Raw genomic sequence first — 17,799 nt, 5'->3', positions numbered from 1 at the left:
TATGAGCGAGGCCTAACATCGTTATTTTAACGGTTGCGTCGTAACGATAACGTTATACTGGCGCCGTTATCACAACGCGAGGGATCTCTCGAGAAAGGGTTTGTCTTCACTAATTCATGATAATTTAGTTGACTTCCGCTAGATGAGCTTTGGCGAAGTTATCCATTTTGGTTAAATTAACGATAAATTCAAACTTTTATTCACAATTCATCAGTCCCCACATAAAATTCAAAGTCAAATTACTGTCTTTATGACATTAAACTTCACTTAATTTTACGTTTACAGACCACTGACAAAAACTACCCGAGTGGATGATTAACTTATATATTAAAGAGAGAGATTATAATTGGACTTTAAAAATTAAATATGCTTGCGTCAACTTTGCGCTTTGTGCAACTTTAATAACTTCAATCTTAAAACAAGACAGAAAAGCGTTAACTGAATGTTCGCGCTATCTTAAGTAATGCATCAATTCATTTATAAAATCACACTATTATAGAAAAGAACCGCTATTTTCCGTATCATTTCTATTATATATCCTTATATAAAACTGTATTCCTAATATACTCTTCATTACTTTGTAGCTAATAGATCTTTACAAGTTAAGTACTCCGTCACGTACATCTCTAGCAGAGAGCTGTCACTCAGGCGCAGCGTAACTCGATCAGACCCTCATCTCAGCACCTCTCCACCACAATCATTGACACGTAATTGTTTTGTCGATATGTCTAAATCATTTGAACGCTTTTATTAACATTATTATTTATTTTTCCTGCTAACGCGACCAAACTTTTATAAGGTTCTATGAAGTGTATAGCCACTGAGAGCTAGTGAGGATTAAATCGTGTAATATTTTTCTATTTCTTATATCAATTAAATTAGTAGAACCAAGTATTTTAAGAATATTGATTCCCGTTCTAATAGTGGACAAGGCAACTTCATTTCTGTGTTTCCCTGTTAATGTTTATAGGTAATCTTTTAATATGTTTAACAAGAAATCAGGCATGGTTAACGTATAATATAAAATAACTTCATTAATATATTACAAATAACAAAAATAATAGAAAAACAATAACTAATCTTCAAAATATATTATTTAGAGGAGTCCCTTTAGGCAAGGTTCCGAAGATACTAGCAGCGTTCCCCCTTTGAATAGCTGGACTAAATCTTTGTCCGAGGTAGCTGCCAGCTATTCTTAAGCTAAAGCCTTATAGCGCTAGGACCCCACGGACCAAGGGTCTCGACACCGAAAGGTACAAAATCATATTCAGAGCCTAGACCACTGTATTTGCATGCTTTAAATATAATTAATATATATTGTAAAATATATATGATCAAAATGTACACTTGTAAAAACATGCATACTAGTTAGATCTGCGAATAAATAAGCAATTGTAGCTATCCAACACATATAATATTCACAAGCTACCAACAAGAAACAATTGCACAGTGATTCTCGCCAGCTCGCAATCTAAATATTACATTGAGACCTCACCTCTCGCAATAAAACAAAACCTTTCTAAGCTCTCGTAAATAAATCCGTCACGCGTTGTCAATTGTCATAAAACAAATCTAATGGCAGTCACGTTGGCGCCGCTATTCATCGTGCCGGCTGTCCCTCCGACACGTGGCTCGTGTCGTGACGTCACCGTGTCACTCGCTACAATAGAGCTCATATCGTATTCCTTAGGTTTCCTTGTTTGGGATTTTGTCAAGATTATACCTAACAATCTTAGTGCTCAGTTAAGGTTGGTAAATTGACATGAGTACGAGTATATTAATAGGCTTTGTTTAGTTTTATACTAGATGAAAGGCTTAAAAACTATACATAAGTTAGCTTTTGTTTTTGGGTTAATTTTTGAGTGACAAAAGATTATATTAATAATAAGGCCACTTCTTTGGGTAAATGCCTCCTCCTGAACTTCCCATTTGGATCTGCTCTTGCTTTCTCCATCCAAGATTATCTTAGTAACAAAAAAATATATTGGCAAGAGTATCTTTAATATTCATGCGAATCTCTTTTGTTCAAACTGTGCGACTGGATTTTTTTCTAGCCGAGATGGAAAGCTGATGACCTGTTACCATGGTCTATAGTCCAATTATAGGCACTAGCCTCTCACAATGATAACCAACACATGTTTTATGGAAATGTGTGAAGAGGCAAACATACTGTTTGTTATATAAGCTCAGGTAAAGATCTAAAAGGTAATACTTATAACGAATAATGGAATGGTATCAACAGTAGCTAATCGAATATTAAAGAGGGGAGAATCTTTTAAAGGCTCTATTAACTTAATTGAATAAATTAAGTTAATTAATTTATTTTATTTCTTAATTTATTTCTTGGGTGTTTAAATATGTATTTATATGTCTATCTATCTATAATATGTATGTATATCCGTTGCCTAGTACCCATAACACAAGCTTCACCAGCTTAGCATGGGGCACTAGGTCAATTGGTGTGAATTGTTTAAAAAAAAAAAAAAAAAAAAAACATTTTAAATTGAGATACAAACTTCGAGGTCTTCGGCGCATAACTCAATTGAATGACTAGTAAAACGCCTTCACTTGTAGCTAACTAATTATTTATTTAAAACTTGTTAATTCATAAAAATATACCCATATTAATGTACGATACAGCAGTGTTGGCCTAGTAGCTTTAGCGTGCGACTCTAGATTCGACGTAGGTTCGATGCCTGGCTGTTCACCAATGGACTTTCGTCCCAATATTTAACATTAGCTCGAACGGTGAAGGAAAACATTGTGAGGAAACCGGCTTGCCTTAGACGCACACGCGTGTGTCAGGCACAGAAGGCTGATCACCTACTTGCAAATTAGATTAGAAAATGATCATGAAACAGATACAGAAATCTGTGGCCTAAAAAACCTCAAAAAAGTTGTAGCGCCACTGATTTATTAATGCTTCGTTAATTAATTTCATAAAGCCTATTTAAAACAGCCGGTAACCGGAAAAATCGGAAAGGCAAAACTCCGTGAACGCTAACAAGATTCGACGCAGAACTGAAAAACAAAAACCGAGAGTGGAAATAGGTGAATGCAGCGAGGGAGATGTCAGTTGGTGCTTAGCGTAACTCTGGCGATAACTCACTTAGCGACTGACCTCTATTTCCCATCCCATGTACCCTATACCCTATGCAGTCGCCAGTCCCCAGCGCACAATTCCCTGTAACTGTATACACGATGACCGACTCACAGGTGGACAATTATAAGTGAGGACATGTCTATCATCCTGCGCATTAATTGGATTTGTGACACATCTCAATGTAACGAGTACATTGCACAGACCACAGACACAGACAGCATCAGTAATGGTTGATATTTGATATATGTCGAGTAGAAAATTAAAACTGGGGTAGCAGAGAAATTTTTTCACTCATAAACTTATTAGGCAACAGTTAATTAAGTGTAGTTTTAGTTCTATATATACTCGTAATGTAATTTACCCTAATCCAGTTAAAAAATTATCGACTATTAAATTAATTTGTGACTAACTATTCATTCATTATATTCATGTGCACTTTTTATTTTTCATGTATCCTTTATTAGTTTAGTTTGTTTTTTGTTCCTGTTTAGTTTCTTTTTTTTCTTAATAACAATATGTAATGTGTATTTTAGCACTTCTTGCCTACCTTATCTAATTTAATACATTTTTTTTCCTTTCCTCACAGTGGTTGCCTGGAAGAGATTACGATAAGGCCGCCAGTTGCCCTCCTTTACATTTAATTATGTTAAATTTTTATATTGTAATGCAACTAACTGTAAATAAATAAATATATTATTAAATAAAATCTGTGTCATATCTTTAAATAAATCTGTATGTGCTATACCCGCTAGTGTTCAAGTATCGATATTGAATATTGTTTCTACGTACATCAAATATTGCAAATCATTTGCAGGCAGTGCAAAGATGACGTTATACTGAATATAATGAACCTACACATAAAACAAATATGCCGATATCTTGTAGTCCTGAACATTAATTGTTTAATTAATATTTTCCATTATCATTTAGCAAGCTTTTCTTCCGAAATTCTTAATTGCTCTGAAGAGAGGTCGTTCATCTAAAGAGGGCACAGTGTTTGCGGAGTACGGAGGGCCGGTAATCCCTCGCTCGCTCATTTGCTAAAAGCTAAACTAATAGCACACTTTGCGCACTGATTTACACTCAGTCCGTCGGCTACGGCCGAGATTAATGTTACAAATAAACGTTTAATCGCCTTAAACCCGTCAACTTGACAAGATTACCATTGATTTCACTTGCGCTTATTACATTCAGTGTTATTTAAGAGGGGCAAAAGGAGGTCTTTGTTCGTAGGTACCGTAGGGCGTACATATCCCCTCTGCATGAAGTCGAACGTTCTGATTGCAGTACGTAAAATATTTTAATATAAAATCAATTAAATATGAAGCATTCAGGCATTCAGAATTTTTCAATCGTTATCCATTATTAATAACATCGTCATTTTATTTATACACAGATAAATATTTGTACTTTATTGAAACACCTACCTTTAATATGTATTTTATGAGTGTTTTCCAAAGATCTGTCTACGAAGAGAAAACAAAGACGTTTTACAAGTCTGACGTGATGTTTTTGGCCTAATAAGACGGATGATCTGAATCCAGCCCTGCGATTCTGTAACTCACTTTTCGAACACACACAGCGGTTTTCACATCGGCGGTCGCTCTCAAATCAGTCGTGAAGCAGTCATTTTATGATTTGGCATTCTGATAAACAATAAACTACAGGCTCCAACCTTTTCAGAATGCCAAATCATAAAATGACTGCTTCACGACTGATTTGAGAGCGACCGCCGATGTGAAAACCGCTGTGTGAGTTCGAAAAGTGAGTTACAGAATCGCAGGGCTTATAATATTCTTTTATTATTTTTCTGTGACTGAACGACAAGTGTATATGTAGTGTATATGAAAGGGACTGCGTTATATGCGTTCTTATATACAACGCACCCAAATGAAAGAAACGTAGGGACTAAAGCTCTCGCGAGATAATGAATTGTTTAAATTCCTTATATTGTCGTGATGGTACAGATGAAGTAGTCATTGTCCCAAGAGCACTCCTCTACTCGAGTACGGAGGGCTGCCTCTTGTAGACTGTTGCTTCCTCCGGGCTCTACTGTTTGTCTTCAATCTCTCGTATTTGTTGTCGATTCTTCGGTTCTTTACAACCTCTTGAGTGTTCTTAGAGTTTGATTTATTTTCTAATCTCGGTCGTATTTGCGCAGACGATTGTAGCCCTCAAATACACTTGTTTAATACAATTTTAGTGGATTAGATTATAGCGACAATATTGATTCAATGTTATTTATTAAACAACAGTTTTACTGACATAAATTGTATTATCACACTTTAATTTTAAACCATAAATAAAATTCATTTTAGATTAATTCACTGGAATAAATTATTTTTGGTTACGGCGATCTGCAGTTTCCATACTAAATTCATATTCGCAATACACGGACCGCTCGAGCAGTTCCTGAGCAAACCGCAGTCGGTCTTGACTGCAACATGCGGTCCGTCTATGGCCCGCTTAATTCCTTAATAATAATTATTTAATCAATTACCGTCTAAAAATCGTAATATAAGCGCGTTTAACCAATTCAAAAGGGCATTAAAGATACATATCAGAATGAGCCTAGTAGACTAAAATTAGGACGGCTGATGGCGACGTGTATCTCGTTCGTAAATTTTCTCATGTAAATAAAAATATTTTTTTTGTAATGAGAAAAAAGTTCTTAATACATTATAAATTGAATACAACATATTTCGCTATTCTACGCCTTTATTGCATTAACACTTAAAAGACCTGAAAAGTACCGGACATAATATTTGACCGTATCACAACGTACAATGTTTCTATATTTAGAATGAGCCAAGCAACGTCATCTAGCACATAGTTAAAGCAAATTTACTTTCACCAACATAAAAACAATTAAGGAATTATAAACAACCATAAATGCAGGAGTATTTTATAAATGAGAGAGGACCCCAGCCGTATTATAAAATCTGTGCTTCTTTGTTAACGGATTTAATGAGATGTTAATGTAGAACTGGTAACCATGGTAACAAACACGTTACTATCCACGTTTTAAAATAAGGCCGATGTACAATGGCCTTTACGTCCTGTTAAATTGAAACGATAGCGGGATCAAATATCGCTGAATATATTAGGTTTCTTGTTTGTTAGTATCGATGACAAAGGATATATTATAACTATGTTGTTGTGGTACACGTCACAGAGTTATCGAGACTCACAATCAGCGTTTGTTGCAGAGGCGATATTGATATAGCAGATTACTATAAGAATTAACTAATATTCTTTATTAATATATTCCTAGCAAACCTGAGAACAGATGGTCAATATCAAGTATATCAATATAAAATATAAATCTGAGTTGTTTTGTTTAACTTAATTAATCGCAGACTTGAATGGTTGCAGTTCCTTACAAACATTGTGTAAAACAAAAACCTTGGTGATTAAAGAGTGGTGGAGAGTTTATTGCCAGGTCATCTCTTCCGTTCTACGCCCTTGATTTGAGAACTGGCAGTAAATGTAAAATTAGAAGCATTTAATATGTATTTCTTTTTTGACGTTCCTAAGTGTACATTGTTTTACCTATATCAACGATTTTGACTTTGAAATTTAAGATTTTGATCGTACTGGATAGTCCATTTTTCAAGGATAGTCATAGGCTATATATAATATATAACGAGCATATAGAACGAGTTAAACCTATAAAAATACACTAATTATAAGTAAGCCTTTAAATAGAAGTACATTTTATCATTCTAATTTAAGTATACGAACAGTCAGATACTTAATTTACTTAATAATATTGAAATGAATAATAATTGAATAGATAGTATTTAAAAGTATTTTACAAATTAACATAAACCCTTCGACAAATTGAATTTGTTTCATTAATGGTAACACTTCAACCCATCTTATTCTTAAATCAAATTGTTTATTTCAAAATTCACGGATTACAGTAAGAATTGTTGAATTTTTTTTTGTTTTTGATAGGCTTTTTGTAACTTAAGTATTTTTTGATTTAAGACATGCCGGCAGGGGCGGATCTACTTAAGGGCATTAGTCCTGCAGCCCCCACTCCCGACTGAAAACAATAAGTGATATTTTTAATTAAAAAAATATCTGATTTTTAAAAAAGTCCAATCATAATGTTGGAATTCCTGAGATCAATAAACTCCATGCGCGACTATCGAACGGAACAGGGAATTCCCCGTCGCTTGTTTATTTCGCGTGTGCGTCTATTACGGGGAACTTCCCCGTACCTAGTTCCTTTTAATAGTTATAGTTAGTACTGTAATAAAAAAGCTTTATTTAATATTTACTTAATTAGCTTTATTAGTCTAATTTTTTTACCATCAAATAATAATATTATGTACAAACTAAATTTGAAAATTTTTCACAGCAGAGTGACAGCTAAAGTCTTTAGACGCTTACAAGATGGCGTAGCACAACTTGTACTATTTCAATGCAATCTTATCCGAACGAGTATGAATATTTATAGAAATTTTCACATTCATAGGGAAAATTTCAAGTATGCCCTATACTTGTGATGGTCAGATTTGCATGAAAATAATGTTGTGTTCTGAATCGGTTAAGAGAATAGAAAGATGTTCCCTTTTGTATGTAAAGTGAGCTTTGTAGCAGCGTTTCCGATATCAAGACCTTAAACTCGATTTCACCAGTGATACTTTCAGTCTAAGTGATCGTTTGACGGCTTTTGTTTTTAGTAATATTTTTAATTTTAGTATATCGACTGAAATGAAAATTAAATTCCATAACTCCCCTCGGTAAAATCATATATTTTGACAAGATTGCGACCGCTTCAACATCGTTGAGTTTCAGTCAAGTCACACCGCAAAGAAAAACTTAAACTTTCTAAATCACACTATTTGTTTGTCAAAACAGCACAAAATTCCGGGACACAGATTATAGTGTTAATATAAACAGATGCGGTCGGTGGGCTGAGGATGTATATGTATGAATGTAGTAAATAAAAATATATATAACATTTTATTCGATACCAATTACATACAATATTTTTCTATAGAACTATTATTTGAGTGGTTGGAAAGTTATTATATAAGAAATTTGTTGAGGTCATTTTATGAATCTCCAACCATTATACCAAATAACAAGAGTCTAGTTACAGTAATTGTGTAGGTATTAGCTTTAGTTTACAAAGCAATAATTAGCAATAATTGTATCCTTATGTACCTACTATATTGTTACCTAACATATGTGATTATGTTACATTATTAGTAGTTACGTTAGTAGTAAGTACTATATTTATAAATATACTAGTGGACCCGACAGACGTTGTCCTGCATGATATTTCAAGCGATTAGTAAAGCAAAGTATGAAAGTACCGACTGCAGCGCCATCTGGCGGGCTGAATTGTGTATCTAAACCATTCTCAGATCCCCTTGAACACACACAAAAAATTTCATCAAAATCGGTCCAGTCGTTTGAGAGAAGTTCAGTGACATACACACTCACAGAAGAATTATATATATAAAGATAGATTACATAGATAATTACCTACCATACTTAGTATTTGCAATTGTGCCAAAAATAAAAATAAAATCATATTTCACAGATTTTGAGAGAGTTAAAAAATAATAAAAACACTGAACACTAGTCAGACACTAGTAGAAATTCGGTGCTCACTTCGATATTTAAAATTTCATTTTGAAAATCATGATGATATATGTGTTCTATGACTTATTTGGCTTAGGACAACTCGCTTTTATGAGGACCGGTTATTTATTATTATAAAACTGTATATCAAATAGTAACGTATGTTGTACTTTGTTCATAAACAAGTATAATTAATGATTCCCTCAACTCGTCTCTCGTTTGTTCTTGTAATTACTCAGCAAAGTTTCTTAGATTCTTACCAACTCTTAACCCTCATTTAACAATTCTACACACCACCTGAAGCTTTAGAGATATACCTATTTCCTTTTTTACTTTATAATATTACACACTGCCCAAGAAGCCCTGCCCTGAAGTATTTTCGAACCAATTCGACTTAGGATCCTTCAAGAAAAGAGCGTACCAATTCTTAAAAGGCTGAAAACGCACTCGCGAGCTCTCTGGCATTGAAAGTGTCTATGGGCGGCGGTATTACTTAACATCAGGTGAGGCTCCTGACCCTTAAAAAAAATAATTCTCTTTTTGTCTTCTTCTACACAGAAAAAATCAAATTCTTTATTTAGATAAATTATAAGCACCAAAAGCAAAGCATCTTCTTTCTATAGACGGTAAGATTACAAACTAAAGGTATGATACATGTCAACAAATCCTATTCCAGTTGTATTTCTGACTACTGTTATAGACAAACTTATTGTCAAGGTGGGGTGTCCAGAGACAAGAGATGGAGACGTCACGCGGGTTCCAGTTCACTGAATCGGGTGACGGCTGACACCGCCTGGAGTTATTCGTACATGAGCCAATATAGCCATCATATTCAGTATCATTTTTTGTATTAAAATTTATCTCTGAAAACAAATTGCAGTTGCCTTTGCACGCATATATTAATAGAAACATCATTTTAATTAATTACTTCTAAATTAAAAAAGCGTCTTGCCGATTCTTAAAACAAGTTCAGCCTTGCGATTCTGTAACTCACTTTTCGAACTCACACACATAAACAATAAATTACAAGGAGGGACCTTATCAGAATGCCAAATCGTAAAATGACTGCTTTACGACTGTTTTGAGCGGGACCGCCGCTGTAAAAACCGCTGTGTGAGTTCGAAAAGTGAGTTACAGAATCGCAAGGCAGTAATTCGGGAACCTCTCCTTACAAATAAACTGATAAATTTATAACACTCTTTCTAATGCAAATTTTCATTTCATGAACTATTTGTGTACTAGCTGACCTGGCTAACTTCGTTCCGCCCTACAACCTTATAATATCGTTGTTACTTTAATTTAACTTATTTTAGGATTTTATTGTTAAGTATTACATTAATACAACTTTTTTGCAAATACAGAAATGTTTTATTGCTTGCCATTGCGAAAGAAGAATGGCAGTTTTACACATTAGGCATCTTCTCTCTAGCGTCAATATGGCGATACTGCATGTTAAGCACTTTCTGATATCCAACATCTTTTGATCAGGATCAAAGCATGGTTATGCATCTCCTCATTCACCTCAAGATCGGAATTTCTTGAACTGACACGAATTCGACGTAAAATGATGCGTAGTTTGATCAACAGATGGCACCATATGGTTTTTGCATTCATAAAATTAATTTATTTATTTATTGTTATTCGATAACTTATCCGATATTTTATTGCTTATTCTGCTATTCGGGACGGAAACAAATCCAACAAATCAAAAACCATGGCAATCGGTACAGCGGTTCTCGAGTTATAAGTGTTGTAACAAACACGACTTTCTTTTATATATATATAGATATGTACTGTATTTCAAAAAGCATAATAGTATTTTGTTATTTGTACAATTATTATTTTTTGTATTGCCTTTAATTACATTATGCCTAACATGCCGTAGACATAGACTACGTTTATATATTAACCGTATTGGAATGTAATCACACGACGTCTGTATTGTGAGATTAAACAATAATAATCCATAGAGTTTGCATATAGGCAAATAAAATGGCGGCACGCAAAGTTAGTACATTGTTGACTGAAGGTTCTTTCAATTTGTCTATTTTGCATTATCCACTACCCTAGAATACATAATTCTTAATTTCATAATTTGTTATACTTAAAATAATTAAGCATACAAAGTGAAACGCTTTTGTTACATGAAAATACGGAATATTATTAGCAAAATACTTTTGTCTGCAATCGAAATTTCTTAACATTATAATACTAACTCGGTGAGTTTGTAAATGTCACTTATTCATATCCGGACGACGGATACTATTTGTTACGTCACATCTCTATATCCGGACATACTATTAACTAACTAAACTATAAATCTTCAGAAGATTAGCGTGTATTGATTTATCTATGTACCATTTATTATACAAGCTATTCTAATTTTAAAAACAAGTTAAGGAAACTGTTATTGAAACACTTAGAGTGTTTAATTCCTAATGAATAACTTAAATCTAATTAACCGATGCCATATTTATGAATGACGTCAAAACTCGCGTTCCACAGACTATAACTAACTTTGACGTTTGACATTGTAGTATGACCATAGTAGGTTTTTATAATTACGTTTAGATTCCTAGAACAAAACTTTACAAAAGAGTTTAAAACACCACAGTCTAGAAAATTGTTGAAGTCACGTCGACACAGTTTCTGAGAATAGCAAGTTCCGAGTGTTGGCAACTTAGTGGTGACGGACACAAGAGACACAATAACTCTTATCAGAGCTTCCTAGTTTAATATATTACATTTGTATGGGCTAGTAGATCTTTGTATAAGTAGTTGATTTGTATTTTTTTAATTGGACTTATTTGTCTATATAAATGTAAATAACTAAGTACACGCAATAATGCATCTACCCTATACCCCATTTAGTTAGGACATAGACAATAGAGATTGCTCTCGTCTATTGTGAAGATTTTTATATAAATATTTACATGTCATAAAACAGAATTGAAATTTTATACCAATATTTCAACTTAGTGCACTCAAAATGTAAAATAATTTTAAAATATTTTGTTTTAATACGTTTGATTTGTCTTTATTATAATCTGGATAAGGAGTTTAAAAGGTGTTTAGTTAAACATATTTCTTAGTATCTTCGAAATTATTTATTTATTTACACTTCGTCACCTTATACAAAAACATACATACGAGTATAAAAAATAAAAGGTTACATAAGTTATAAAGGCAACGGGCGGCCTTATCGCGAACAAGCGATTTCTTCCAGCCAACCCTACAGTACCTACAGGGTAAAGACTAAAGTACAAGAAGTGCATAAATATTTACAAAATACTCAAAATAACATGTAACTTTAACTAAAATAAAGTAAAGTCTAAAGAAAAAATAATAATAAATAAAAATATGTATAAACAAAATTGTAAAAGCTAATCCAAAGGTTAATTGAGTCATTTTTAATGGATTCTAAAAAAATAAAATCGAAATGGAAGGTGAAAATGGCAACCAGCTTTGCATACTAAGCAAACCTTTAGAATAAGCATTGTGTAGCATTGTTTGATTTATTTCATACTTACTTGTGTTAATAAGATACGTCAGACAGATGCGACAGACAGACAACGCAATGAACCCGATTATCAAGATATTATAAACTTCTACACGGCTTTTTATCAACATCTCCGCGACCCGATGTCAATAAAATATGTATATCGCAAATGTTTTGGATGCTACTATAGATTACCGCCGAGGCCGACCTCACCCGGCATAACTTAATCAGAACATGTCAACTCTATGTAAAACCAATAAGATATAGAGCAATATTTTATGTTAAGTTTTACAAACATCGCTGGAGTCCGCAGGGAAATTATCTTAACAGTTTGCGAGAACATAATGCTGTTATTGTTCGCTCTAACAACTCTTCGATATCGATTGCCTCTATATTACATTACAGCCGATAGTTGTAAAGTGTATTATTATGTATTAGTAAATAGGGTTTTTTATGAGTAATCAAACTCTTGGAAGTTAGGAGACTAATGTTATATAGTGCATTGTCTCTCGATATTTGATAAAAATATATTTCACATTTTTGAAGTAGTACTTCGTTTAGCGCGTTAGGGAAAAATGGTGGGAGTAAATTTTTACGATGGGCGCGCACACCGTCACAAAAAATCGTCAACATTTTAGTTTTTTCTATTCTTAGAGTCGTTTTTTCGTACGTAGAATATTTTTTTTGAAAAACACTTTTTTTATATAAATAAGATTTTCCCGTTAGGAATCAAAATTACAAGGGTAATCTTAATATGAATATTGGTTGAAGTAATGTTCATTTTATTGTTTAGCACAATATTCTCTAAGTGTTCTACACATCATGTCTCTAAGGTTCGCCAACACTCATGACGACGGAAAACCTCTTGGAGTTAGCCTCAGATCTCTATTCCTTGATCTTTTTTCTTCATACACAAGTAAATGATCAGCCTTCCGTGGCTAACCTACGTCATCGATTTTTGCGGACCGTGCTGGTTTTTGGTCCGGCTTTATTTAAACCATGGTTTAAACTATGGTGGACATGCGGGCTTTGAAAGCCGGCCTCAGAATTGTAAGACACTTAGCATGGAGTTTGCTAAAACGCAAAATCACAAAATTTGAGGAAATAACTTTAACACTAAATATGTATTATTACTTACTCTTAATTAGTTTTGTGAGTTCTATATGAATTGTTTGTGTAAAGCGTTCTCGTATAGAGGAATACATAAATTAACGTAACATACACAACTTTGTGTTTGTCTATTATGTTAGTGTTGCGTTGTACGATGATTTGTAATAAATATTTGTATAATTGAACTGCTTAAATTATTCATATTTTCACTGTGGCTATACGGTCGAAGGAAGCCGACAATTTAGTTTATGATTTAATTCATATAACTAACATTTAACAGAATAAATGACGGCAATGATAGGCTTGGAGAAATTATATATTTTTTTTTAAATATAGGGTTCTATATAGAAGTCATTATAGGAGGGAGTTGTCGAATAGCTAAAATTACGCTATACATAAAATTAGGCCCCAATTTTTTTGACATATACATAGATATAACATTTATTACAAACGAAAACACACACACATAAACACACAAAATAACAATACTTAAAGAAAAAAAAAATATGACATCAAAAACAATAAAAATTAAAAATTCAAATTAAAAATTCCCTTTTGCCATTCGATTCGCTTCTAGTGTGCAATGTGTGTGTACTGTGGTTGTAATTGGCCCTGGCTCAGCATTATGCTGAGGAGCAAAAAGTTCCACAGCGCTGGTCATTCTGCCAGAATATTCTCAATATATATTTCATTTTTAAGAAGCAAATTTCTTCATTCACAATGCCTTTAAAAAGTTTATTTGAAATAATCACTCATTTTGTGATTATTTCGTTCATTCAATGAACTAGAAAGAAAGGAAACAAATCCCACTACTGTATAGTACTGGCATAATGGCATGCCACTAACACACAGTTGTAACAAACTCTGGGCAGTTTAACGTAGCGCGTTAATAAATAAAGTTCGAGTGGAACCGGTTCTGTTTAGCTGTCGGGAGGAAATGAAAGTATAATAAACGTGGATTCGTTTCATTTGTAAATGTCCACGCGACCCGAGCTCTACCCGGGCAGTCGGGACACTTAAGGGTTTAAAATGGACACGTTTTAATTTATCATAACATAAAGGATTTTAAATCAACTACGAGTGGAAATATGCTACGTAATCTGGACGGAGTTTAAACTTAATTATACAAAATTAGAACTAGTCCCCTTTTTATAAAAACTAATTCAGTCTACTAATACTCTTCTGCCTCGTAATTAGATACATATTTATTAATTGTGACTGATTAACCATTGAATTAGCTTTTACAGTTTTGTTTATATTATTATTATTAATTAGATTTTACTTTATTTTAGTTATACTGACTATAACTAAAATATGTTACATGCTCTTTTTGTTACTTATTTGTGCACTTCTTGTACCCTCTGTAGATGATTTTTTTTATGGTTCCATACCTGGATTGCCTGGGAGAAATCGCTTGTTAGCGATAAGACCGCCCGTTGCCTAATAACTTATTCAACCTGATTTTTTATATGTATGTTTTGTATAAGGTAACGTAGTTTAAATAAAATAAATACTCAAACTAACGTAGTCTTTAGTCTTTTTAATGTAAGTTAGATGAGTACAATAAAACGTTGCAATTAGACATATTTTTTTATGAATAAGTGTAGTATTTTTCTATAGTTATATTATTTCATAGGTTACCTACTAAAAAAACAGTAGGGCTACAAGCATTTTTTCTAACAAGCAATTAGGTGATTAGCCTTCTGTGCCTGACACACGCCGTCGACTCTTGTGGTCTAAGGCATGCCAATTACCTCACGATGATTCCCTTCACCGTTTAAGCTATTGTTAAATGCACTCATAGAAGGAAAGTCCATTGCGACACAGCCGGGGTTACGCCCTACGATCTAAGGAAAGAGTTACAAGCTGACTAGACCAACACTACTATGCTATCTACTGGTATCGATTAAAATAGAGTGAAGTAATACATAGCTATTACTTCACGATTCTATATTGGCACTATGTTTTGTGTTTTTAATTTTAATTACTTACCAAGGACTTTATACGACTTTATACCTATGAACGTTTACGTTTTAACTTCTATTATCGCATATTATTAATGACTATTCAGTGATATTTAGCATTAATTTTTGTTTAATGTTTATATGTAGCTGTTATATTTTTGTTAACTACATGTGATAACGAAAGAGTTCTAAGCATTTAGATTTATAAAAGTACATTCTCCGGGATTTCATTAAACGTAAGACATTTTGTGGCTCAACTTAACATTATAGAGCTCACTCCGAGCTAAAAGTACAAGAATATAACTTCTTTAATATTCATAAAAATATTTAAACTGACGGGAGCGCGCTCTTGCAGTTCTTAAATTCGTTTGCGAAACTTTGCATTCTTTAAAATTCAACTGAAAAGGGTTCAACTCACTTTTCATAATTCAGACAAAATTGTTGCTGAAATTGTTAATTGTAGCAAGAACTTACAAGCGTTCAATTTTAATTAAAATTATTGAATTGGTTTGCGCGGAATTAACACGCCATTAACAGGAATACAAATTAAATTTACACTACTTCTGAACGTCACCAAAATAGCAATAATTTAAAACCCCTATTGCGACCGCCGTTCGTGTGGCTCATACCAATTGGTTTCATATAAATGGAATATTTTTGTTCCATATTATAGCATACTTAAAGCAACATATCTGATGTGAATAATAATAATAATAACGTTTTAACAAATGATCTTAAAATATTCCCCCCCTGCTGATAGGGGACAAGTCTTTGTTTTTAATTTATGTTATTATTATTAATTACTTAAGATGTCATGTGGAACATGGTGTAATGGTTGCAGCTCCTTACAAACGTTGTGTAAAAAAAAAAAAAAACCTGGCGATTAAAAAAGAGCGGCGGAGAGTTTATTGCCAGTTCTTCTCTTCCGTTCTACGCCCTTGATTTGAGAACTGGCAGTAAATGTAAAATTAGAAGCATTAATATGTATTTCTTTAATGACGCATCACAAGTGTACATTGTGTTACCTACGTGAATAAATGATTTTTGAATTTGAATTTGAATTTGAATTAAGTCACTAAAATCTAAAATTTCTATACTTGTAATTTGAAATGTAAAACATTACGTTTTCCAGAAATATGATTGAATAATTTCAAGGTTATTCCTAGTGGTCATAATCTGCGATAAATAATTAATGATAATCACTATAAATATTCAAGCCTGTGAATCTTGTATTAAAATTCTAACATAGGATCGCATAACATTATAGATTCCAGGAAAGAATCTCACCCTTCCTATATTAAACGAAATTGCTTGTAAGTACAGAACAAATAATCGCGCCTCTTTGTGATTCACATTTTATGTTTTATGAAGAAAAAAATAATCTAGTGTTCTTATTTTAAGATTAGTTATTATATAGGTAACAATTTATACACAAAACACTGAACTGGTTTCATGCATTGTAGATCGTGAGTATATCATTTACAACATATAGACTATATATAACATATAATAAATTATTGAATATGTTATATCTATTGTATCTGTTGTATCTATTCTTTTAAACCCGACCTTTTTAATGTAATTTATTTAATAGGTTTGGAATCGTTTATATTAGAATATTATTTGATTACTTTGACATTCTTTATTGACGTTCATAAGTGAAATATAGAATACTTTCCTAAACATATATTAGTTTTTTTATCTAAATATAAATATTTTAATTATAATGTTTAACGACTAATTCTCACCATCAAGTAAAAATAGCAGACGAAATATGAGGTGACAAATCCTTTTCATCTTGATCATTACTGAAACAACACTAAACAACAATACGGTTCCACAAAACACGACAGTTACACGAAACAGCTGAGTATTGTTACAAATTTATTACGAAATAATGCAAACGTAACCAGTACAATAGCGTCTACGCGCTACGCTCGTTCGGCCGCGACTGCCGTAGCTCGTAGACAACGCGTAGACCGTAGCTTGTAGCCCGCAGCCAGCATTTGAAGACTGCTTGCTGACACATACTTTTAGCGGCTAGAATATAAATAAATATTCACATTTACCTGAACAGACTATTATTTTTACACAATTGTCTATCTTAATGTCTGTAAACCATTTAACATTTTTGTGTATTATATAAGACTCAACACTGACAACAAAACAAGTATAGTGTTCAGTACCATCACAATTTTACTAAAAACTCACTCTATTAGAAACAGCCTATAAAAGCCTTATTAGAGCAGTGTATTAGCGTAGCTCGTGTGTGCTCATTATGAGCGAGTCGATGCATTATTTCGTATAATAAAGTTAGCGCCGTGTGCAGCGAACAGTTCGTTAGAATGTGCGACATTCTCCAGAGATTCAAAACCTTCTAGTATAGTATTTGTTACTAATTGGATGTTTAATGGGTCAATTTCGTAGTATAGTTAAGTATAAAAGACTAGATATTTTATCAAACTAAAGTAATAAAACATTTTGCTTATTTATCTTTAAAACAACGTAATAATTTCCTG

At 33.0% G+C, this 17,799-nt stretch overlaps 1 protein-coding gene across 1 annotated transcript in view; it reads right to left on the bottom strand.

Moving 5' to 3' along the window:
* LOC125057396 overlaps window positions 1–17,219 on the bottom strand; it is a 157,216-nt gene extending 139,997 nt beyond the window's left edge. The window contains exon 1 of the mRNA XM_047661063.1: window positions 17,029–17,219. Within this exon, the coding sequence (XP_047517019.1) occupies window positions 17,029–17,086 (58 nt within the window). The 5' untranslated portion in view covers window positions 17,087–17,219. The remainder of the gene's footprint in view (window positions 1–17,028) is intronic.
* Window positions 17,220–17,799: the final 580 nt, after the last annotated feature.

This window comes from Pieris napi, chromosome 16, assembly GCF_905475465.1.
Source record: "Pieris napi chromosome 16, ilPieNapi1.2, whole genome shotgun sequence".
Taxonomy (NCBI): domain Eukaryota; kingdom Metazoa; phylum Arthropoda; class Insecta; order Lepidoptera; family Pieridae; genus Pieris; species Pieris napi.
Note: the sequence above shows the minus strand (reverse complement) of the source record. Positions and strands in the feature narration are given on the sequence as shown.